Source organism: Ambystoma mexicanum, chromosome 2q, assembly GCF_040938575.1.
Source record: "Ambystoma mexicanum isolate Mex_15411 chromosome 2q, UKY_AmexF1_1, whole genome shotgun sequence".
NCBI lineage: Eukaryota > Metazoa > Chordata > Amphibia > Caudata > Ambystomatidae > Ambystoma > Ambystoma mexicanum.
Window position 1 is genome coordinate 1,097,331,477 of NC_090924.1, and position 24,875 is coordinate 1,097,356,351.

The 24,875-nt window shown below is 44.2% G+C and overlaps 1 protein-coding gene across 3 annotated transcripts in view; it reads right to left on the minus strand.

Annotated features, from left to right (window-relative positions):
- The window catches only part of CDK6 (cyclin dependent kinase 6), an 896,150-nt gene extending 875,678 nt beyond the window's left edge, over positions 1 to 20,472 (minus strand). The window contains exons 1-2 of one of the 3 annotated variants that reach the window (XM_069648455.1): positions 20,210 to 20,472; positions 13,284 to 13,688 (exon numbers count right to left, since the gene is read on the minus strand). In XM_069648455.1, coding sequence (XP_069504556.1) covers positions 13,284 to 13,510 — 227 coding nt within the window. In that variant the 5' untranslated portion in view covers positions 13,511 to 13,688; positions 20,210 to 20,472. Of the gene's footprint in view, positions 1 to 13,283; positions 13,689 to 19,967 lie in introns of all 3 variants that reach the window. The other 2 variants (XM_069648457.1, XM_069648456.1) reach the window with 2 other exon arrangements.
- Positions 20,473 to 24,875: the final 4,403 nt, after the last annotated feature.

Here is a 24,875-nt window from a genome sequence, read left to right on the forward strand (position 1 = left end):
ACACTCATAAGTATTTTCAGGACTAACTAGTATATGTCCGTTTTTGAAAAACGCCCCACAGCTGAAACACGTGTTAACCAAAGGGCATATTCAACAATAATAAAGAAATGTATGGCGCATTTTGAGAAGTGTCATTTGAATCTTTAATGTTTGTATGCAGTATACGTGCAATCTGTTGAAAGCAAAGAACGAGAGGAAATGCAGTAAAAAGCAAAGATTGAATAATGTTGACAAGTGTGAAAGCAATGTGGTGAAAGAAAGAGCACCACAAAGTAAACTGTATGAAAGAGCACATTGTGGAAAAGTCAAGAGACGGCAAAGAGGAAAATGCATTGTGGCAAAACTAAAAGGCTGGCAAGGAGAAAGCCAAGTGAATATGAACCAGATAACACGGGCAGTTACAGAAGAACCTGTGTGGGCAAGTAAGCCTGGTGTTACTGGTTGCGAGACCTGAAATGGGTGGACCGCGTGGTCAGACATCAGTGCCTAGACCAGGATACCCTATCTGTGAAAGCCAAAGAAACATACAGAGAGACAATCCAAATGTATGAAGGAGATTGCTTTCTTCTTCACTTCAGCAATCTGTATGAACCGTCAAGAAACCAGAAGGAGTGGAACACTGACCGTGAACTGGTTTTTGAATATTGAGAGATTGAACTAAGTAGAAGTTGGCAATCTGAGTAGAAGCTGAAGTCTTGGGAAGGGAAACCGAGACCTTGGAAGTGCTGGTGAGGCCTTAGGAAAAGAGAACACCAAGGCCATTGTGGAACTAAAGTAAGCCAGAATCTGGAAGAAGCACAGAAGTTTATTTGGAACACTTTCTTTGGATGCTGACATCCCTGCACATTTTTTAGCTTTAGTTGTGAGGGCAAGTATAGGTTTTGGACACAGGCAGACTTAAGTTGAACTTACTGACTCGGACTATGCACAGTTTCTCTAGGTAGGGAAATCCAACCTTAGCATAGGGAAAGTTAGGCCTTCAACCTTCCTGACATTTAAGTTAATAAACCATGTTTGTTTGAAATATGAATCTGTTGTCTGTCTTTCTTCATGATGCCTTCACAAATGGTGTCAAAATGGGATGCAGCTCAATCAACACAAGTCGGGGTACCCTAAAATATTAGATGCTAAGTGCCAGAGCATCAGACCCATCAGTAGCCACAAAGGGCTCTATTGGGTTTGATATTTGTAGCAGTAGGGAAGAGATTATTCCCCCAGGTGAAAGAATACTGATAGCTACGGACTGGATTCTAATTTCACCACTGGTACTTACACTGGGGCCCTAGTCTGTGCTGGCATGGAGGTTTGGAATTTATATATTAGCGGGAGTCATAGACCAAGACTTTAGAGGTGATGTTATGGTGTTACAAGATCATGGAAAGGATCCCTTCCAAATTCATCAAGGGTGGTTGAAAAAGCAATCTTTCCTAAGGTTAAAGAGGAGTCTGGGAAAGAGGAAACAGGGAGAGGTACTCGAGGTTTCGGAGAGGCAGATGAAACGCCTGATGCCCCTCCCAATCTCGAGCCCAGAAAAGGAAAAGTAGGAAGAAACCGAGACACTTCCAGATCTAGCCTTTGATCAGAGGACCGACCCCTTATTGACTAAAGCATTTTTACATGTCCTATCTGAGCCAGAGGGTTGTGAGAATGGGGTACCCTTTTTCTTTTTGAAACATGGACTTTATATCGCGGCAACACGACTTCACAGGGCTTGGTAAAACACAATTGGTTGTCCCTAAAAGTCATAAGCAGGTGGTCCTAGAGATAGCCCATCCAAACATCTGACGGGAGGCCATCTAGTGCAGTCCAAGACATGGGCCCAAATAACAAATACATTTTACTGGCCCGCAATACATGCAGATATTAATAACTTTATTCAGGCTTGTGAAATATGCCAGAATACTAGCACTTATGTACCACTGCCAATGTATCGCTGCCAATTCCCTTAAATCTATTACCAATAATTGAAATCCCATTCTCAAGGATTGGTATGGACATTGTGGGACCCCTAGAAACTTCCAAACCGGGGAATAAATACATCTTAGTAATTGTGGACTGTGCAACACGATACCAAGAGGCATTTCTCCTGAGAGCAAATACCACCCAGCAACCTTTGAAGCACCTACTCCCCTTCTTTCCCCCACCCCCCCTCCAGAGTATGATTTGGGGGCGGTTAAACAACTGTTTCATATCAGCACACTACGAACATTCATATCAGCACACTACGAACATCAGTATATCATCCCTAGACAGATGGCCTTGTGGCAAGATTTAAAAAAAACATGGTAGAAACGGGGATCAAATTATTCCATGGGCTTTGTTTGCAGTTAGAAAGATCCCTCAGGCGTCCACAGGATTTTCCCTATTTGAATTGCAGTATGAACAGGCACACCGGGATGTCCCAGATATGTTGAGGGAAACCTGGGAGGAGAGAGAAACCACAATCCTACTGTCCCAAACTGCAACTAGGCTTAAAGAACATATGACGGTGGTTAGATCTTTGGTTCAGACTCGTATGGTCAAAGCACAGGAACAAAAGAAAATCTCTTATGACAAAAATGTCTCATTAAGGTCCTTTTCCATAGGCCAAAAGGTATTGGTGCCATTGCCTACTTCTAAAAATAAATGATTATCTAAGTGACATGGACAGTATGAGGTGCTGGAACAAATGGGTCAGTGTAATTATTATAACTGTCTAAAAACCTAAGTCTACCATATAAATCTGTTAAAGGATTGGAAAGAAAATCCTTCCGAATCCCAGGCCACCATATTATCCTGTCTGTTGCCAGGGGATACAGACAAGAGTGCATTAATTTCCCCTGATCTTAGCAATAACCAAAAGCAAGACCTGTATGACTTTATAAGACAGTTTACTGACGTGTTTAGAGAGGAGCCCGGAAGAGTGAACTATATTCATCATCACATCCGCACTCCCGTAGGCAAAGTGGTGCATTTAAAACCTTACCGATGTAGGAAAGCCCCCTAAATGCTCACACCAGAAAAAAATACAACCCACTAGGGAAAAAGGCCCAATACACCTCTTGCAAGGAGAACAGGTTTCATTTCCATACAAAAGGAAAAAGCGCCAACAAAGAACTCTGCTGCCGCAGACTGTTCAGCCAGAATCTGCATGAGCAGCGCATTAAGAAGGTACACAGCGTCATCAGTGACATCATCACATACAGTAAAAACCCACGCTGCTGGTTGGTGAGACCCTACACATAGGTCACCATCACCCCGTCCATCTATCTTTCTCCACGTGGGCGATGTTGCAGTCGTCATTGATCAGCAGACAACCAAGTAAAAATGATATTACTGAGAAAAACACATCCATGTCTATGTAACAGTGCAACTGGTACGTGCAGACAGGGGCCCAGGGGGAAAGCCGAGGTCATACTAACTCACATACTTCACTCACTCCGAGACTGGCTGGCATTTCTCCAAGGTCCAGTAGATTTATGGTCAGTTGTCTGGGGTTATCTGGTACATTGGAATTCAGGAGTCCCAAAGCCAGGGCATTTGGGTGCTATAATTTAGGATTGGGACTGGTGGGGGTTGGAGGCCCGTGCCCACCTTCTTATGGGATCGCACTGTTCACAGGCAATCAGCCCTCCTCCCCTGGCCTTGCAGTGCCCATTCTTCCCAGGGCATGAAGGTTGGCAACATTTTAGGACAATCAAAGGTTTTATGGATCTGTGTAGCTCTGCGTTTTCTCATCAGCGTTTGGGATACAACCTATTCCTTTGCTCATATTCGTGGCCGCAGCCTGGGGTGCTGAGCTTTGTACCACAATATGGTCTGCTGGTATCTAAGGTGGCTGCTATTCCCGCATGTACACTACACCTACAAAATGTATACGATTGTATAGATGCCTGTAAGGGCAGCCCGCTCCCCCATGGTCTCTTACATTACCGATGATGGCCTTTGCCTTATTCTAAAGCATCTGGGGGTGTGGGAAGACCGTGTCCCCATCCCAACACTAATTACAAGAGTCTAGAAAACATACCATCATCCAAGAAGTCAAAACCATGCTCAAGGCCAAAATCATCGAGCCTTACAATAGACCCTGGTCCTACCCTATTGTGTTGGTGGCAAAACCCGATGGAAGTTGGAGGTTTTGTATAGACTTTAGGAAGGTGAACCCCAGCCCTGCCTTTGACGCTTACCAAATGCCACGCTTTGACAAACTTATTGACAGGCTGGGTAATGCGGTCTACATTTCACCATTCAATATACTTAATTGGGGCTACCGGAAGGCCCGACACTGCAGCAACGACATCTTATCCCTCGCTTTCCACACTACTTCAGGCTGCATTCTTATGTTTAGAAATGGCTGCCTGCTTTCAGCCTGTTACCATGGCTACAACCATTGCTCGTGCTGAATAGCCATTGGCTCCTTGCTTTCTACAACTACCATCGAGTTCTGCGGGCTGCGGATGCCGGCCCTCAGACGAAGGAATGGTACAAAGCAAAGGCTCCTGTCTGAGCCTGTCAGAGCACGGCAGGACGGCCTCCCATGCCGTCCGTACTCTGTGCTCTTACATCGAACCTACTGTCACAGCATCAAGTAAGTCGCTCCTTCAATTAGAAAAAAAAGAAACCTTAAGTATACGCAACACGTTGCAAGTTAATATACACTCTAGACCTTCTATGAGTTTGCATAATAACCTACCTCACAATATCCTATATTGTAAATCATCACCTTTACTGCCTTTCCCCCCGTCATTGCAGTAGCCATGCTTCTCCCACCACGTGCTCACATAAACTAGAAGATTTTTTTGTGTGCACCTATCCTTTGTAGCACATTACATTTGCATGACGCATATTTTTCAAAGTTGGCTAATCTTTTGATCTAATGGCAGAACTGCAGCCCTGGTCACGTCAGCAGGCCTGCTTACCCTGGACTTCGTCACCTCCCGCCACCCACTGATTTCGGCCCCACATGCTACCTTCACTAGCTTGGGCTACGGGCACCGTCCTTCACCGTTCCCAAGTACTCAGCCATCACACCGGAACTGCGACCTACTGTGGTTTTACTCTCCACCAAACTTTGCCACTTGCCTACTAGACATGAACAGACTTCTTACAGTCAAACCTTAATGCGATACCATGCCAATTTGTACGTTATGTGCTTTCATGCGTTAAGTGATTTTGCATTACCAGGATTTCGATACGATGCGCTTTAAGTATCTCTGCATTACTAACGTTCTCTACTACCCGATTTGTATGCACGACTATTCGTTACAAGTGAATATGTATTAGGGTTCCTTGCTACCTGACTAATATGTGATGTTACACGTTCCAAGTATTTCTGCATTATTTTGTTACCCGATTTGTATGTGTTACTATGCGCCAACAAGGATTGCCACTGATACATGACCTCATCTAGTCACTGTGACACTACCTATCCCATTATAAGTGACTGAACCATCCTAGACAGGTTACACCACTATATGGTCTGCCATAGCCACACGCCTAAGGCCCAAAGTGTGTATAACTCCTTGCTAACTATGTCCTCCCCACTACCTCAAACGCACGACATACCACCTACAAGCTTCCTACCCACACTACTACCCTATAGCCCTATACCAAAACCTGAGAAGGGTACCATCCCTGACACTGTTTGTCCACTCACCCCCACTCAATGGATCATGCGAAACGCCAGTCGGCCGACCCCTAACCAACCTTGCCCGCTGAACATTAGAAACACCAGACTTGGATGCCGACTGCCAAAACATAGGCCTATGCTCCTAAAGAGACTCAGACCTCTGAAACCTAACAATCATAAACCAACTCATACAAATAGGAGGAGTTCCACGCCTAACTTAACTAACTTGGACTGCCACAACTATCCTAAATTAAATAGTAATACCAAATGGAATACTAATGATAAGGACACACCAGCTGATCTAAAAGATCATGGCACTCCTACGGCTATTGGGAACAGCTTACCCACAAATTCACCTTCAACCATAGACACCCATTACCTTACCCAATATTCATTCAAACACACCTTACATCAAGGGTGCCTTATCAACGCTAGATCGCTTGTAGCCAATGGCTTAGATGTCACTGATCTCATCCTCAATAACAGCTTGCACTTCCTGGCGATCACAGAGACATGGCTTCATGCTGCGGCAGGACCTGCCCTTTCACTGGCCATACCCGACAATTATACCATCCTCAGAACTGACAGAGAAAACGCAAGGGGTGGAGGAGTAGCAATCATTGCAAAAACACAACTTGGTCTGAGAGAACTCCCTAAACAACCATTCACATCAGGAGAACGTCTATCTATCAAACTTCCTCTTACTGCTTCCAGCACCTTAACAATCCACCTCATCTATAGACCTCTGTGGGCTACATTGACCCACTTCCCCACATCACCAAGCTGCACTTCAGCAGAACCAGCAAAACGGCTGCGCTGGCTCCTGTGAATACCATTGCATCCAAACTGCATTTTGCAGCGACAAACGGAGGGCTGCACTCTTTTGCCAAGCGCCATTGAGCAAGATGGAACAGGAACCACCCCGAGAAAGGCTACTAGGGTGTGTTCTTGTTCGTCTTAAAGAAAAGGAGTGAAAAAGCAGCGCTGCTTTGCTGCAAGCCCAAAGTTCTTATTGGAAAAGGAAATGTTCACCTTTAAAATGATGCCACTCTGATGCTATTTTTCCCTGTTCTTCATCCCACTACCTTTATCAAAAAGACCCCGTCATGCCCAGCCATATTCACATTGTGCTGCATCAGTAAAGAGCCTTATTCCTGAATGGCAGGCTGTGCCAGCCAAATCTGAGAAAATCTATAAAAGCTTTACTTCAGCTGCACGGACAAATGCTTAAACTTTTGTTACAAAATGTCAAAAATCACTGCTTGAAAAGAAATTCTAGCCTTCTGTGCACATGTCAATTTCATGAAACCTTTGCCTTGTACAGACTGTTGTGTACAAGAAGCTAACAATGGGTACAAAACAATGTGGAAGTGCAGATAGAAGAGACAAACCAAATTTACAAGGAAAATGCCAGCTGGCTTTACACGTGGAAAAATTGGCTTTTGCAAACCAGAAAAAAAAATGCCCGTTTTAAAAGTATCATCATGAACAAAAACTTGACTGTGCCTAGCAATGTAAAGGTTTGTTTTGCTGGCAACCATATAGGGGATGTTTTATCCAACAGGTTTGTTTTGATTCAGGACAAAATAAAGTAAAATAAAAAGGAATTAAACTGCATTGGCTGAATTTTGCAAGCTCCAGAACAGGTTTGTCCCTGCTGGCTAAGCTAAGACTTCCCCCAAAAGGAACCACCATAAACTTCCAGGACACGAAAGTGATAATTACTAGGTTGGAAAACTTTGACTGACCAAGACAAAGAAAGTTCACATACTCATCAGACTTTGATCTGGGTAGGGGCCTCTTACAATAGAAATTCTGGGACACGAAGATGTGAAAAAGAAAATCACACCTCCCTGGGACTTCTACAAGTATCTTCAAAGAAAAACTACAAGACAAACCCTGGATTTAGGGGGATGGCCTGGAAAGGCATGACCATATTTGGAGGACAATGCTGACCATTTGACTTTAACAGCTATTTTATTAAGTAAGACTTATCTTTGCAACAGGACTCAGCCCTCACGCTAACAAAGCAAGTAAATGCGACATCGGCAGCTGCCTATGCCTCAAAACTAATAAACGCTTGTAGAACCTTCCTGTCATTGGACAGCTATATTACCTTGTCCAGAGCCCTCATAATTTCCAGACTCGACTACTGCAACTCCTTGTATGTTGGAACCAACAGTCGTAACATAGATACACTCAAGTTCTTCAGAATAATGCGTTGAGAGTGGTTCTCAACATCCTAAAGACTAGTCACATCTCAGCAGCTAGACACAACACCCACTGGCTCCCGGTGCAAGACAGGGTTGTGTTTAAAACACTATCTCTAACTCATAAGTGCCTCTCAAAAGTAGCTCCAAAATATCTCACCAATAAATTCTCAAAACATCTCAGCCAGATTCCTACCCGATCTACGCACCCTCACCTCCTAAATGTACAGAGATTCAGGAGGCAACGGTTTCCCAGTCGAAGCGGCGAAACTCTGGAACTCCATGCCCCTGACATAAGAGCAGAACCGTCATACTGGATGTTCAGAAAAAAAATGAAAACATGGCTGTTAACGCAAGAGCAGTACATCTACCTAGGCCCAAGCCTCACCTCAACAACCGTATTTCATTGTCTACATGCATGATCTACTACACTAAGTCATTTCTCTGTTATGCCTTTCACATCATGTAATACTATGCACGCATTGTACTGTAATATTTCTGTAACTGTGCTCCTACTGAATCGCACGACCCATGTGCCTCAACCTACCTAAATGCAATAATGTATTGCAACTTCTGTAACTGCTGATTCCAAGAATGCGCCCAGATAACTGCGGGTTAGAGGCGCTATATAAATACCTAAATAAATAAACAATAGATCTCACAAAAGGATACTGGCAGGTACGCTATATGGAGCTGACAAAGAGAAAACGGTCTTTGCTACTCACTAAGGGCTGTTCCGGTTTAAGGTTCTGCCATTTGGTCTACATGGCGCTCCGGCAACATTTCAGAGATTGATGGATAAAATCTTACAACCATACTCTGAATTTTGCAGAGCCTATATAGCCATTGTGATCCATAGCAAGACCTGGGAAGACCACTTGTACCATCTTTATACAGTCATGAGAGTGTTGAGAAAAGCAGGGCTAACTGCTAACCCCAGAAAATGTGAACTAGCCCAATCCGCAGTTAAGTATTTTTTTTTTCAGGTAATGGTACTTTCCAACCACAGCATGCGAAGGTTAGAGCTGTTCTCGATACCCCCATGCCAAAAACAAAGAAAGATCTGAGGGACTTTTGGGGCTAATCGGTTACTACCACCGGTTAATTCCAATTTCGCCAGTAAAACCTCATGATTAACTGACAAGTTGAAAAGTGTTGAGCCCCAAAACGTTACATGGGAGGAAGATGAAATCTGTTACACAACCTTAAATCAGACCCTATGCCAGAGCCCCATTTTGAAAGTAGCAGACTTTACTAAGGAGTTTATCCTCCAGACTGAGGCTTCCTTCAGGGGACTGGGAGCTGTCTTATCTCAAAACCACGACAGATTGGCACACCCAATATTATACATCACGCAGAAGTTGTTCCGCTAAGAGAAAAACTACTCAGTCATCGACTTAGAGGCACTGGCAATCAAATGGGCGTTGATACATCTTGGGTCATAGGTTTTGAATGATAACGGACCACTCCCCTATTGATGTGAATTAGTCAGAGGAAAGAATCCAATCCCAGGGTTATGCAGTGGTTCTTGTACCTTCAACCATATTGCTTCATAGTGGAACACCTGGAGGGCCAAGAGCAAGGTCATGTGGACTTTCTCTTCCGGTTTCCATGTGCAGCACCTGGTCCACTCACATAGGGTATGGGTATGTCAGAAATCTGAGTGTATTCTCAAACCTACTCCCCTTGGATTTTCTGCTTAGGTGGCCAGAGGAAGGCCATTGCTTTTGGATCCTGACCCTGGGGATGTAGATGTGAGGGAGGATCAGCTGGGTAGAGGGTCCTGGGGGTTTGGAAGAGGATATCCATTGGCAAGACATAGTATCCCCCTTTTCCTTGTAAGAGCTAACCTCCCACTCCCCCTGCCTTTATAGGCTATTGCAAATCATTTCCCCTCAATTCACCTCATTCATTCCATTATAGTACTGGGAAAAGCAAGAGGTGACTAGGAGTAGTGCACACCCACATGTAATTTCAGCACTCTAGTACTGACACAAGGAAGAAGCCTGCAGACGGTTGTAAGGGTCAGGCATGTCCTATGGTCAGGCTCACAGTTGCAACCTGTAAAATGGTTGCAGGTGTATAAAAGGTGGAGCCAACGAGGAGAAGGAGGAGATGGGCAGGAGAGATGTCGGGCAAAGCGTTGTGAGCCTGAGGGGAGAATCCTGTGCAGAAAGAGACAGACACGTATGATCCGATTGGGGAGCCAGAATGCCGGCGAGTATCCAGAAGGAGGTGTGGAGCCAAGGCCTTGGCGGGCCATAGCAGTGGGAGCCTCATTGGTCGGGTGTCCGTAGCAGGATCAGTGGACACAAGAAATCAGGAAGCTGCAAGCTACCGGCAGTGTCTGCAGGAAGTAGGCGGAGCTGCCGGAAAACCACAGCGAAGTGCGAGCAGGACCCTCAGACCAAAGGAAACGTATTGGCAGAGCAGAAGAAGAGAAAACAGCTGCCTGGAGGAAACGCAAGTGACTGGTGAGTGCACAACAGAAACACTAACTGGGCCCTGCTGGGGACTGTTAGTAAGCAAAAGTGAATGATAAATAAACAAAAGATGATATGCAAAGTATGGTGGACCCAAAGCAACCGGTTGTAAAGAAAGATACAAATAGAATCAACTGTAAGCAACAGCAAATAAGATGAACTGTGAGCAACAGAATAAAAGCTCAGAACTATTGAATACCGAACTAAATTAAAACTTTTGAGAAACCGATAAACAGATGACAAGTTTGTATGCAGTACACGTGCAATCGTTGAAAGCAAAGAACGAATCTTAGGATTGCATGCACCAGCGCCATGATGCCCTTGGGCGTACGTGCTTTAACAAATTCTGTTAACATAACAAAGCAGTGTGGTTAAAAAAAAAAAAAGAGAGAGAGATCAACGAATTAAACTGTATGAAAGAGCAGATTGTAGCAAAGTCAAGAGAATGGCAAAGAGGAAAACACATTGCAGCAAAGCTAAAAGGCTGGCAAGAGAAAGCCAAGTGAATGTGAAGCAAAACACAGGTGCAGTTATAGAAGAACCTGTGTGGGCAAGCAAGCCTATGGTTACTGGTTACGTGACCTGTAGTGGGTGGACTATGTGGTCCGACAACTGTGCCTAGACCAGCATACCCTGTGAAAGCCAAAGAAGCATACAGAGAGCAAATACAAGTGTATGAAAGATTGCTGAAGTGAAGGCAAAGAAAGCAATCTGTATGAACCGTCAAGAAACCAGAAGGTGTGGAACGTTGACCGTGAACTGGTTTTTGAATATTGAGAGATTGAACTAAGTAGAAGTTGGCAATCTGAGTAGAAGCTGAAGTCTTGGGAAAGGAAACCCGAGACCTTGGAAGCGTTGTTGAGGCCTTAGGAGAAGAGAACACTGAGGCCATTGTGGAACTGTGTTGTCTTCTTGGGGAAGGGAACCCCAGAGACGTTGTGAAACTGTCGTGAACTTGGGGAAGGGGTGGGCTGGAAAGTAAGCCAGGAGCTGGAAAGAGCTCAGAACTTTATATCGAACGCGGTTTCTTTTGATGCCAACATCCCTACACATTGTTTAGCTTTAGTTGCGAGGGCAAGTATAGGTTTTGGACACAGACAGACTTTTAAGTTGAACTTACTGACTGACTATCCTTAGTTTCTTTAGGTAGAGAAATTCCACCCTAGCATTGGGCAAGTTAGGCCCAAAACCATCCTGATATTTAAGTTAATAAACCAATTTTGTTTGAACTTTGAATCTGCTGTCTGAGTCTTGCTTCATGGTGCCGTCACACCTGAGAGATGTTTCTCATTAGTGATGTCTAATAGTGCCTTTGTGAATGATGTCACTCATGGTATGATCCAAAACCCTGTCACAAAGCAACACATCATAACCAAAATATGTGTCATAATTACAATAATTGTTGCATTGCTATTTACAATTATTGTAATTATGTTCATGCTGTCACATGAGCATAAAACATTAAGGTTGCCTTAAGTTCTATAAAAGTTGTGTGCAACTATTTGGTCAAAACGTTGTAGAACTAGCCTAAGTGCGCAAAAAAGGTCTCAAGCGATTATATATAATAGTTTTACATGGCAAGAGAAGGATATACAGAGCTATTGTATCAAATCTTCAATTACACTCATTTGATTACCATTCACCCGCAAGTCCTGCAATATATAAGTAACAAGTCTATACAATCACTGTTATTTATAGAGAACACTAGTATATCGTTTTTTTTTTTTTATATATAAGTGTACAGCCCTCTTCCTCTCAATATTGGTTTCAGTCATTGTTCTCCATGTTGCATACACCATAGGCAGTATAGTATGAAATGCTCAGTCCTCTCTAAAAACGAATTCAAGACATAATAGTGCAACATTTAGGAATATGTCTACCTAGATCATTTCCCCCTATTCGCGTCAAAGGGAGTAGGCCCATTCTTGGCCGGCTGTGTCCTTCCCTTTCCTTTTTGTTAAGTACTATGACCAAGTACACTTTTCTTAAACCTACACTTTACCTAGCTAAAGTCTCTTAGAGATGTGCTTCCTTCAGCGGATGTGAACTGTTCTAATGCCGCACTTTCCAAAATGTTTCCTTTGAGAACCCAATTTCCATTTCCGGTATGTGCTCTTCATTGTAAGCCCATGCTAATAAGCCAACTCGACAAAAAACCCTGCTTACATTATATATCCAGAGTATATTTTATATGCTTCTACATGTCATGACATCAAGAAGGAATTCTCCAGTTAACGGAGGTGGCTCAGGTGTAAAGATTTCAATCCAATATTTAAAAACGGACAGATTGAAAAGTTAACCACTAAAAAAGGCATTTCTAGTTCCCTGTGCATCCTTCATTCTGAGACAATCAAAGGACTCCAAGGAGAGGTCTCAACAATATTTTCTGCTATATTGCGACCTGAAAAATACCACATTCTCCAAATTACAGCTGCATATTGCACATTAGATATTTTTCTGGTAGACTATCAATGAAATGTATTAATCTTTCCACATATATAACAAAATTACGAGAGAATTTATACCATCCAACAGGACGTGATACTAAGAAAAGTTAAGATGTCCCAATACTTGGTCTGCAAACATACTGACACCAACAAAGATAGCAACACAAACAATAAGAAGAAGATGGGGGACACCTACTAGACACGTGATGTCTAGGCAAGCAGAAATAAGGTCAGAAATTCAAATGCACTAGGAGATCTCAACAGATCTCAAAAACTCAAATCTGAAACAAAGTGCGGCAATCCCACTGCCACAGTCCCTTTAAAATCTGCCACCAATAAGGCTATACGGTCTTAACATACTGGCATTTGTGCAGCGACACCCGTGGAATAGAAAAAGCACCCCAAATGCTCACATTTCTAAAACCTATTTGGACTGAGCACAATAGACGTAAGCCATTCAAGATGACCCAGAAAGCATGGGCCAGCAATATATGTGCTAAGTGGACAAAAACACTGTTTATCTTTGTAATCTTACCTGACAACATTAGGATGCTCAAATGTTTCCAAGTGTCTAAGCACAGCCACCTCACGGATGGTGGAGAGCGGCATCCCTTCCTCGCCAGTCTGAACTCGCACCTGCTTCAGTGCCACGAAGCGACCCCCATTCTTGAGATCGCGAGCCTTAAAGACCTTCCCATAAGCACCTTGCCCAATCTCTGCTACGCACTCGTACTGCTGGTCGACCTTGCTCTCTCTCTCCATTACTGGTGAGGGGCCTGTTCTCCACCGTATCCTACAGTGGATGTGTCGGGATCTCTCAAACCCTGTGGGGCAGAAGGCAGAAACGCAGGTATGTACCCTGGTACAATTGCAAGCACCTCTTCTTGGATTTTTGTCACACAGACATCATAGCGATAGTCATTTCTTCACTGCGTCACATCTGTAAAACAAAACAAACAGAAGACTATTACTTATATCAATTTATATGAAAGACAATATAGATTTTAGTGATGCCCCAGCCACATATTATTCCCATAGGGCCTCTCAGACAACACAGAACGGCAGGCAAGTTTCCTTTAGTTTTAGAAGGGAAACCCCCTACTATTTCAGCTACTTTTAAAAACATTTCACATATGCTCTGGTTGGTAGAAAACCTTATGTAGTTCACAAAATTATTTTTTTTTTTTAAAAGCTTTTACAAAACAAAATCACATAACTAATATACAATCATCTAGCAGCATTTTAAACAAATTCTACAAAATATATCTTCACTTGTATGGTCTTCACTTAGAAATGGCATACTGTTTTCACTTCACATTGCTTCATCCTTTTATTGTATTTGCGATAGCCCAAAACGCGGGGCAGATAGGCTATGGGAATTCTATCCAGAACCATATCCAGACCCATTCCCTTCTAGATTCTCCCCGGCATATACACCTTGAGACATGGTCAAATGCCTGACCCTGTCCAGAGGGCATTGCGACCCCTCTCATCCTGGGCTGGGAAGCCTACGAGGGTCTTTACCAGAACCAGTCCTGCCCCAGAGGCGGGATGTGCTAATTGGGAGAGCCCCAGTCTCTGTCCCTTCTACGTGCGCCTGCATGCCTGAACCAAGTACCAAACTGTTTTTGTCCCACAGGCAGCGGTGGGAGCGAGCAGTCTGACAGAGAGGGAGCCGACAAAGGACTATGAGGCCACAGAGCAATCGGCACATCTGACCAGAAGCCCAAACGATCTATGCGATATGAACTGTATATGTAGCTGAAACTGCAGCAGGACTATTGGCTTATCAAACAAGCAATCTTAACGCTGCAGATGATCCAGACACGAACCATGGAATGGACTATGTCTTGTGCAAGTCCCCACCATCCAACACCAGCAAATAAACTATTTTGACTGTGCTGCCATTTTCAAATGCGGTCGGACCCATGGACAATGAAGGGGCAGGCTTACAACCTGTTATATGTGCTTGGGGAGGAAGGATCGCTCAGGGCAACACGTTTGCCTTGGAAGCAAGACAACGCAGCGCAACACAGGTTTGAATCCTGATGCCGTGCTTAAAAACCACTGGTTGGTATTAACCGTGTTATAAAAGAACAACTATAATTATTATATCTGTAACCCAATGCCTTGGGAGAAAGAAGTCGGTAGTTGGCCCGGGGACGCAGCTCGGGGAGAGAACCAATGAAAGGGGAAAAGGAGTTCAAAAAGGGGCACAGGACACGTGAAAGGTGCAGGTGAGGTCAAGGGAGGAGAAGGGGGACCAAAAGACCAAGCAGGACAAAGGACTGTGCATTGGAGAGTGGAGAAGGATTGCTGAAAGAGCGTACAAGTTAAAGTATTGGTTGCTGGGAGAAACTGGTACTTGGGTGTGAGGGTGCATGCTAGGTGTTAGTGAGGCTAATATGAGTGGTGGCTGAATGAGTGTGACTGCGTAGGTGAATGGCAGCATGGGTAATGAGGGAAGGTGTGGGTGGAGAATTTTGTAGAGTAATGAGATGAAGGAATGGGTAGCACTATGGCAAGAGGGGAGATTAGTAGTGTAAAGAGGAAAGAGTAGTAGTGTGGAGAGGACGGTGGTAGTACGAAGCGGAGGAAGAGTAGGAGTAAGAAAGTAAATAGAGGGACAGAGTGAGGAGAGTGGGAGGAAGGGAAGGGAACAGAGTAGAAGGAATGGAGATAAAAGATACATCAGGGCAAGGAATACAAGAGCATTCAAGTATAGACCAATCGAAGGCACTTCTTCTTGATAAGATTCTTATTGAGGGTCCCAGATTACGGTTCACCAAGGTTGTTCGCAGAGGAAGTGAGAGAGAAAGGACGTTTGCCCTTAGGCCATCACGACAATTCAGTCAGATATTAGGAAGAGGTTGCAGACCTCTAGTAACCTGTGAGGGAACGGTGCTGGAGAGATGAAGGATATAGGGATGCCCCTTAGGGAGGCAGGCCCAAGTATTTCAACAAAAACCCTCCAACTGTCTTCGAGATATAGTGTGTTCTTGAGGCCATCTGTGACAATGTGTATTCATAAAATGAATTATTTCAGTCCCACACTCCACAAATGTATGCTCCACTGTCTCAATCATGCCAGATCTATTCCACATTCTAAAAGATGTACAGTATTAATGTATCACATGAAAAATATATGAGGGTAATGTTCTGGATACACAATTGCGCTTGACTAGCTCATATTTAATGGTTACTAAGCTAAATACATTAGCACCTAAATAAATGTGCATCAAATGATTTAACACTCATTCAACATTATGTCCAAATAGTATGTATACTATATACTGTAGTTTTCAAAAGACTACTGAAAACAGTGTACAACTAGCATGTGCTGCTGAAATATATAAAAGGAAAGTGAAAAATTATATCCATAAAACTCTGCTCAATAGCTGCCGACAACACTGCCAACACTTGTTTCACCCTAACAGGCTTCTTCAGGGGTTATTAAATGTTAGCCATTATTTAATCTTGCAAGGCCTGGGGCTTTATTTTGTGCATCTTGGGGAGGAAACCAACTTATGCAATCTACTTACTAAGCCATTTCCACTAAAACGTTGGTAGGGAAAGTTCCTTTGCCAAAATATGGCATCCATGGAATACATGAAGAAACATTAAAGGCCAAATATAACAGAACTTAATGCACCTTGGACATATGAACTATCAGCTATAACTAACTGCTAGGAGATACAAAGCCTTCATTAATTATTGCATTTGTGAGTTTCATCAAGATCGACGAAATATAACCCTCCACCCCTTGCCATGCATCATTAAATAAGGGATACAATGTATAAGCCCTGAGGAAGCCCGCAAGGGTGAAAGACGTACGGACAGAGGTTTTTTTTAAACTATTGTTCACACATTTTCTTTATTTTAGCAGCACATTTTAGATGGACACCGCCTTAAGTGAGTATTGGTTTTTTGGAAATGATTGGACAGTCTTTTGGAAACTATTGCACTCTTTGTTATATCTTTACAGAATATTCTATTTGGACATTATGTTGAATGAGCGTTACTAAAATAAAAGAGGGAAAATCCTTTGGTATATTTTTTGCACGTGTTCATTTTAAACCTAATTGGGTTCTAATGCATTTACCTTATTAACCTTTAAATATTCTTTAGTCAAGAACAATTGTGGATCCGAAACATTGTCAATTCTTTCTCACCTTTGCAGATATGTAATGTTCTGTCATCGTTCAGACAATGCCATGGTAAGCTTTTCAACCACAGGGCGTCCCGCTATGTAACAACAGGTTCACTTCTACTTAAATTAATTCGAGGAGGCATTGGGGGCTGAGTACACTTCCTCCTTGGGAGTATAAACCAGCATATACAAAGCCAACAGTTGTTACTTTAGGATAGCGAAATTGTGTTCTGTGTTGCCAGGTAGTGACATAATCTGCCCAGGCATTATACCCCAGCCAGTATCATGATATGCCAGGTGCTAATAATCATATGCCAGGAACCCTTGTCATTTATTAATTATACCCACTACAGAATTCTGGTACTTATATCCTGCCAGGTATTTCCATCGAATGCCAGATACATCAACACAGGGTGCATCCATCACATGCCAGATGTTACTATCAGAAGCCAAGTATTCACACATCTAATGCTTGGTATTCCCATGAAATGTTTCGGTATTCACTTCAAATTCCAGATATTGCCATCAAAGATACCTGGCGTTTCAATTAAGCACCTAGATACTCACACCAGATCATCTATTCCTATCACACGGCAGAAACTGATTTTCCACCATGTAATGCCATTAAATGGCAAGTACTCACATCAATCACACCCATCAAATGAGAGGAACTTGGATCATATCCTAATTATCCCTATCAGATGGCAGGTATGCAGACGCCGTCAAATATTGCCATCAAATACACAAAACAGCCAAAGCAGTTGAACGTCAGGCCCTCACACCACATGCCAGGTATTGTGATATATTGCGGATATTGTGATTGAGGAGACAGGGGTGGGAAAGGGAGGGTGCCACAGCGCAAGAGATGAATAGTGCCTGTGATGTCTACCAGAAATACGCACCATGCTAATCCCACTCTCAAGAGATGAGGACTAAGATGCTGGGTGGGGCAGGGCACGGCACAAGCGTAGCATCCCCATTCTCAACCGGGCCCTCTGGCTTGCTAGGTACTGATGCGTTAATACAGGAGCCAGGTGGGAAAGGTGTAGTGTGAAGGCAGAGGTTGAGGCACACAGCATCCCTGCTGACAGCTATACCCGATTGCTCTTGGTCCTCACTTTCACCCTGTCCACACTACTGTCCATCCTGCCTGTGGGTGAAAGGATGGCTGTCTGCCCAAGGCAACCGGGTGAGGGGGTGCGAAGGGCAGGGGGGTCAGCAGAAGTACGATGTTCCTCTCTGCCAGTGTATATGATATGATATGGCATTTGTAACGCGTCTATACACAAGTGTTTCAAGGCAAGAAAAAAGCTTCCGACTGCAGGAAGCCCACCCAAGAGCGGTAGGCAGGGAACTGGAGCCCTGTGGCTTGCTCTCCTGCAGGAACCTGCTCTGTGAGGCCCATATTTCTCCAGAGGACTACGTTATGGTGTGATGTACAACTATACTCAGAGACACATCCCTCCACAGAGAAAGAGTGACCCCCTGTATTTTCTTTTGCAAAAAAAAAATCATGGATAAGGAAGCAGGTCTTCCTGGAAAACAACATCAAAAACAAGCATTGTAGTGAGAGTGTGGAACTGCTGAAGGCCTAGGAATGTTGGAGCCCATACACATAACAACAGATGCACTGTCTGCTGCATCCTACAACCTTGGAGCCAAAAAGCTAAATTGGGTGTTGGTTCTAATAGACAGACAAAACAATGAACCAGTCAACATTGGAGTGGTCTTTTTAACCTGCAGACAAATTAATAGTATTGAGTACTGGCCTGTTGAAGGGGTAAATTGCAAGACACTATAAGCACACCTGACAATGTTAGTTCAGTAATATACCACATGGGGGACTCTAAATGTGTATCATGCCAGTCGTAGGTAGGACATCCAGTCCTAGAAATCCATGACTTGTAGTTTTGCTTCACCCCTCCCCTTTAAACGAAACACTAAAAATACTAGATTTTTTTAATGGAGTAGATGAGCCGCTAGCACAATTTGAGGTATACAGAAAAGGTTCATCTTTGAGATACAATAGTTGCCATTTCATTTTGCCCCATGGTGGGAGGGGAAGAGTCGCTTTCAGCTAATTTTCACTTCTTAGACAACAGAATATTGGCCTTTTATATTAGCAGTCCTATTATATGTAATTGCAAAAAGTGTCAGCTGCATGCCATGGTATTCAATGTTTGTTAAAAAGCCATGGCTGCGTTTGGGTGACGCTCATGCGAGAGAGCCTTAGTAGCCAGCCATCTCACCTTGACTTATATTAGATCAGAATAGTTCTTTCGGTGCCGTTTTCTTATTTCTATTCCGATACCTGCAGCCCTGGCTTAATGTTAAGGGCACCCACCCGCAACTACAGAATTGCTACGTAACAATCCCCGGAGCGCATCAGCTGCTCAGATCTCAGAATAATTGTAGTTGGATTCACAAGTGTTCGTAGGGGCTCTACAGGGGACCGCCGCGTTGGGCGCGAGCGTGATCCACTCACTTCGGTGCCTTACTGAAACGCATGCACCTGGTCCTTTGCATTCGTTTTCGATTTGTCACCACCCCCACTGAGAACGAATGGGCTTCCAACCGAGACTTCGTACAGCGTGTCATTGTGCGGTCCCCGTTGCCTGGCGAGACCGCCGCATTACGGGTGGGCCTATTGGCTGCAGGTTTAGAGTTCGGACGCAAAGGGTTAAATGCCGCGGGACAGCAGCATGCAGCGATGTGATAACACGTGGCTGGCGATTGTGTGCCAATGCTGCTCGGGAAGTTGTTACAGGAGCACGAGGGCTACAACACAAACGGTTCTGCCACAGCTAAACAAATACATTATGCCCTTTACTTTTAACAGTAAATATGTTAACTGAATCGTCATGTCCGCTTTAGTCAAACGTGTAAGGTAAAAATTATTAATTGGACGGACCACCCCAAGATAACATAAATCTTCAAAACAGAACAACTCAGACTTTATACGGAAAGACTTGCAACCGACACTGAGCAAACACAACCCTTCTTATATCTGCACAACACACACATGATATCGTGCACGCGTTCAATTGCACGTGGGAAATACATACGTACTCCATGACGAACGCATAGTATCCGTAACAAAAGACTGCTGGAAATATCAAGAGCACTTGCGCAAAATATAGCGGACTAGTCCCTTTAAACAAATTTAAAAAAAAATAGTGGTCGGTAAGAATGTTCCAAGCAATAAGCAGCCCTGCCTTTATGGAAGGCGGCGGGGGATCTCCCCAGCGGCCACACAGGGAGCAAAGACGCGTGCTGACCACAGCGACGCCCTTTCTCCAGTAAACATTCACCTTCGTGAAGACTGTCTTAAAAATGCACGTCGATGTTTTTCCCCCTTGAAATCAGCTTGGTTGGAAAGTTCTCTCGGGCTGTAAAGTGCAGCTGCTTCCAGCCCAGGCAGCGCGGGGCTGCAGGAGGAAGCCTTCTCATGGGCGGGCGTCCACTGGCTGCCAGCCCCGCAGACTGCCTTCTGTTTCCCTGCCTCTTCTCTCCACAGCGTCGACGCTTCACTTACGTCGCCTCTTTCCCACGCTGGCTGAATGTGACTTGACCCCCTTCTGAAAAAGTTTGACACAGTACTTAACATTTCCGCATTCCTCGCTGACTACAAAGGCCGCCGCTGGCGGCACCACCACCGCCGCCGCCTCCTGCTTTCAGTCTTCCTTCGTGGTCCCAACACTGAACACTCTCTTTCAGGGGCCTCTGGCAAGTGAGAGGGAAGCGTTCCCCTCTAGGGTCATTGGGCTCAGCGTACTGTACGAGCGCAGCGTAAGCAGGGTAGGGACATAATGTGGTGCCTGGGTAATTACACAGAACATCCTAGAAGAACAATATCACAATATCACAAGATCACGTAAGTAATAATTATGCAGAGACCGTAATAGGTGGATAAAATGTTTGGCTGTAGGCTTTATTATGATATGATCTGGTAAGTCATTTATAACGCGCCTGTACGCAAGTGTTTTTAGGGACAAAAAGGAAGGGAGGACAGAAGGAGAACAACACGATCTTACTAGGACTTGTGTCATTCATATCACGCAGGTGGGTGGGGGGGCAATGTAACTAGGAAGTGGTGCTGGGAGGTGGCTCATAAGTGCACAGAACCAGGGGACTGCAGGGTTGTAGATACAGTCCCTTAAGTAGTTGGGAGGCAAAGGCAGTGCAAGAGCAACCAGACGTGCAAGAGGCTGGTCATGTAAGTTTAGTGGGTGGCTAGGTAACCAGTATGCAAAGCAGACAGGAACATCAGCAAGGGAGAGAGAAAGCAGAATTCCGGAAACCTTAGCTGGTCCTGCTCAAGTTTGAGAGAGGCAGGGAGGCTGTTCCAGAGGGAGGCCCCAGCCAGGGACAGAGGTCTACCCCTAATCTATGCCTGGAGAATCGTCTGACCCTCAGAGTTGGAGGTGGATGAGCGGAGAGACAGAAGATGCTTAGGTAGAGCAAGTTGGATGCAGTGTGGTCCCTGGTCCCAGAAAGCCTTATGGACGATGCAGAGGGTCTTGAACTTGACCCTCACAGCCACAGGGAGCCAGTGGAGAGATGTCAGGGCAGATACAATCCCTGGGCTTGAGGCCAAGGACAAGTCTCGCACTCCTGTTCTGGATAAGTTGTAGAGGGCGAAGAGTAGAGGCAGGCAGAATTAGAAAGAGGCTGTTGCAATAGTCCACCCTAGAGAGGAAGAGGGCTCTGGAGACAGCGAGCTCTGGGGGAAAGTAAAAAAAGAATAATACCTCTGAGGAGGTGCAGCTGATGGTGTGATTTTTTTTAGAGACATCAGAGATGTGGGGAGTGAAGGAGAGGGTGGAGTCAAAGATGACCCCAAGGTTCTTAGTCTCACTGGAAGGATCAGGTAGAGGGCCCATGGTGGACAGCCAGAGTGAGAGAGGGAAGGTGGGAGCAGGAGTCCCAATGAGGAGGATCTCAGTCTTACTAGGGCCCTTCCCCTCTTTGAAGAACAGTTCTTAAATCTTTTAAATAACATCACTAAGACTTATTCCCCGGTCTTGGTGATGGGTGATTTTAATTACTGGTTTGACGTGCCCCCTGACACTGCTACAATCTCCTTACTATGCGCTCTGGATGCCATAGAGTTTTCTCAACAGGTGATGCAGGCCCCACACATATTGCAGGGCATACTCTTGATTAGGTCCTTGTACACCATCTCACGCTAGATAATCTCGTCATCTCTCCATGTATCTGGTCAGATCATCATCTGCTCTCTTTCTGTGTTAACCTACTGGGGCCTCCAGCTAGACTAGACACCAACCCCAGATTGGTTATTCTCACTCGAAACTGGGAGTGTATAACCCCGCTAAATTTTCCTCTTCCATGATAAGCTTGCTTCCATAGAGGACTTCGCAAAGGCGGATGAGCTAGCCCACCACATTTTATATACCTTTGAGGGTGCCATTAACTTTCTAGCTCCATTAAAAATGTGTCTGTGAAGAGCGAAACTATTAACAAGGGTTGGATTGATAACACTATTATACGTCTTAGACTTAAAAAAATGTACTGCCGAACGCTGCTGGCGTAAGAACCCCGCACACACGACCATGGCCGCTTACAAATTATTGGTCAAAACATTTAAGGAAGCTATTATTCGAACAAAATCCTCTTTGTACAACTCTAAGGTTACACATGCTAAATCTAGTTCCAAATAGCTATTTCCTATTGTGAATGAATTTAAGGGTAAGCCATGCTCTATGCCTGGTCCAGTGAAGGATAATGATTGGTGCCAAACCATTCATAATGCCTTCAGTGATAGGCTAATCAAACATAAAGTTCTATTTTGTCCACCAAGGATGCATGCAATATCAGGGAAGCTATAAACCTTACTCAAGATGAACATGGTTCCCCCAAAGCCACAGTTTCCCCTTTTGTCTTCTCTTCATGCACTGAAACTGGTATCTCACAGATCATTAAGCACATGAAGCCCACATCATGTCAAGGGGATGTTTGTCCCTCTAGTCTCTTTATCAGCTGCATTGATGTACTCTGTCCATGGGTTACTAAGTTCGTCAATCTTTCATTTGCCAAGGGATCCGTCCCGCTGTTTCTCAAAGAGGCTTGGATTACTCCTCTTCTAAAAAAGGACAATCATGATCCTTTCTCTGTGGACAACTATCGTCCCATAACAAATGTCCCTTTTCTTCTTAATATCCTTGATAGGGTGGCATATACACAACTAACTTCAGAGTTTTATTGAACAAAATAACATTCTCACCATTCATCAGTCAGGATTCAGAGCGGGGAATGGCACTGAGACCGCCATGCTAGACCTCAAGGCAAATCTATTGAATATTGTCGACCTTGGGCAACCAGCACTGCTGATGCTTTTGGACCTGTCCTCTGCATTCAATCTTTTAGATCATGTCATTCTTGAGGACAGACTTCTTACTATCGCAGGTTGGTCTCCCCAGGCCTCCAATGGATTGCCTCCTTTCTCGACCCGTGGAATGCCCGAGTGGCCACTGTGGAGGCCTCTTCGAGGCCCATTCAAACTACCTGTGGCGTCCCGCAGGGGTCCTGTATTTCCCCTTCCCTGTTCAATATCTACATCACTCCCTTTTTGAGACTCTTAGACCACCTGGGTGTACAGTATACTAATTATGCTGATGATACCCAGGTCGTCATGAAATGTGCAGGTTCCTATGCTCTGGATCTGGCCAACCTTAGTTCCATCTACTCTGCTATCCACGCCTGGATGGCTACTAATTCCTTGGCTCTAAATACCAAGAAGACTGAACTGGCCTCCAGTTTGAAACTTAAAACTCTACTACAGGAATAGAAGAACTTTTCCATCCTTGTCACTTGTCATGCTGAGAACCTGGTGTCTGCAGAAGCTGCTGAACCCCTGACAATCCACCCAAAATGTGCCACTCTGAGCTGGCATATATATAACTGCTCAGTTTACCTCACTTTCAGGGGAAAGGGGGAAGGGACAAAGAAACAAACACCAGGCTGGAAGCTATCAACTCGCTGGTTCATCACCTGTATTTAAAACATAAACATGCAATACACCTCATTACTCAATGGGTTACTATACTAACCTTAAACTCTATATCCTTTACCAAAATAGTCAAACAACCATACCTGTTACTTCTCTTTAGTATGCCCAGAGAAGTGATAAGCAGACAAGACTTCCTTACTTGTGGACCAGAATCTTATAGATCATTCAGCCTTCTCAGTAGGTCCATGAATGTAATTTTTAACTTTATAGTTCGTCTGCTCAACCCTAAGATTCTTGAACAAGGTCTAAAGTTCTTCAAATAAGTTTAAGGAAGTTCTTTTAAGTTCTTGTATTTGTTTTTATATTTTCTTTGTAGAGTGTCTTTTACTTAGGAACGAATTTTAAACTTGCGATGAAATCTTCACGTGGAAAGCCAGCACACGCGCTAAAATCCAAACCGCGGGTAAAACGCAAACGCGCTGAAAATCCAAACCGCGGGATAAAAAACACGCGCTTTAATTCAAGTCGCGGGAAATGCGCACACGCGCTGAAAACCAAACCGCGGGAAAAAACACACGCGCTTTTCTCCAAGTCGCGGGAAATACGCACACGCGCTGAAAATCCAAATCGCGGGTAAAACGCACAGGCGCTAAAGTCCAACCCACGAAAAAATACGTATACGCGCAAAAACCAAATCGCGGGAAAAAGCACACGCGCTTTATTTTATCACGTAGAAAAAAAACCCCTTGCGTATATGAACAGTAAACGCGAGTCCAAAGTTCACGCTTGCGCTTCAATCTCATGCGCAGAGACACACGCGCGGGCTCAAAGTAACGGGAAAAAACTCACGCGCTGGTTTGAAATGACACGTAGAGATGAAAACAAACGTACGCGCTTCAATTTTTTCGATACAGATTTGCAAATTCAATCCCTTTAAATTAATATAACCTTTTTACAAAGTTCATCAAAAATGGAAAGTCACTTATCTTGTGATTGAGACTTGAAAA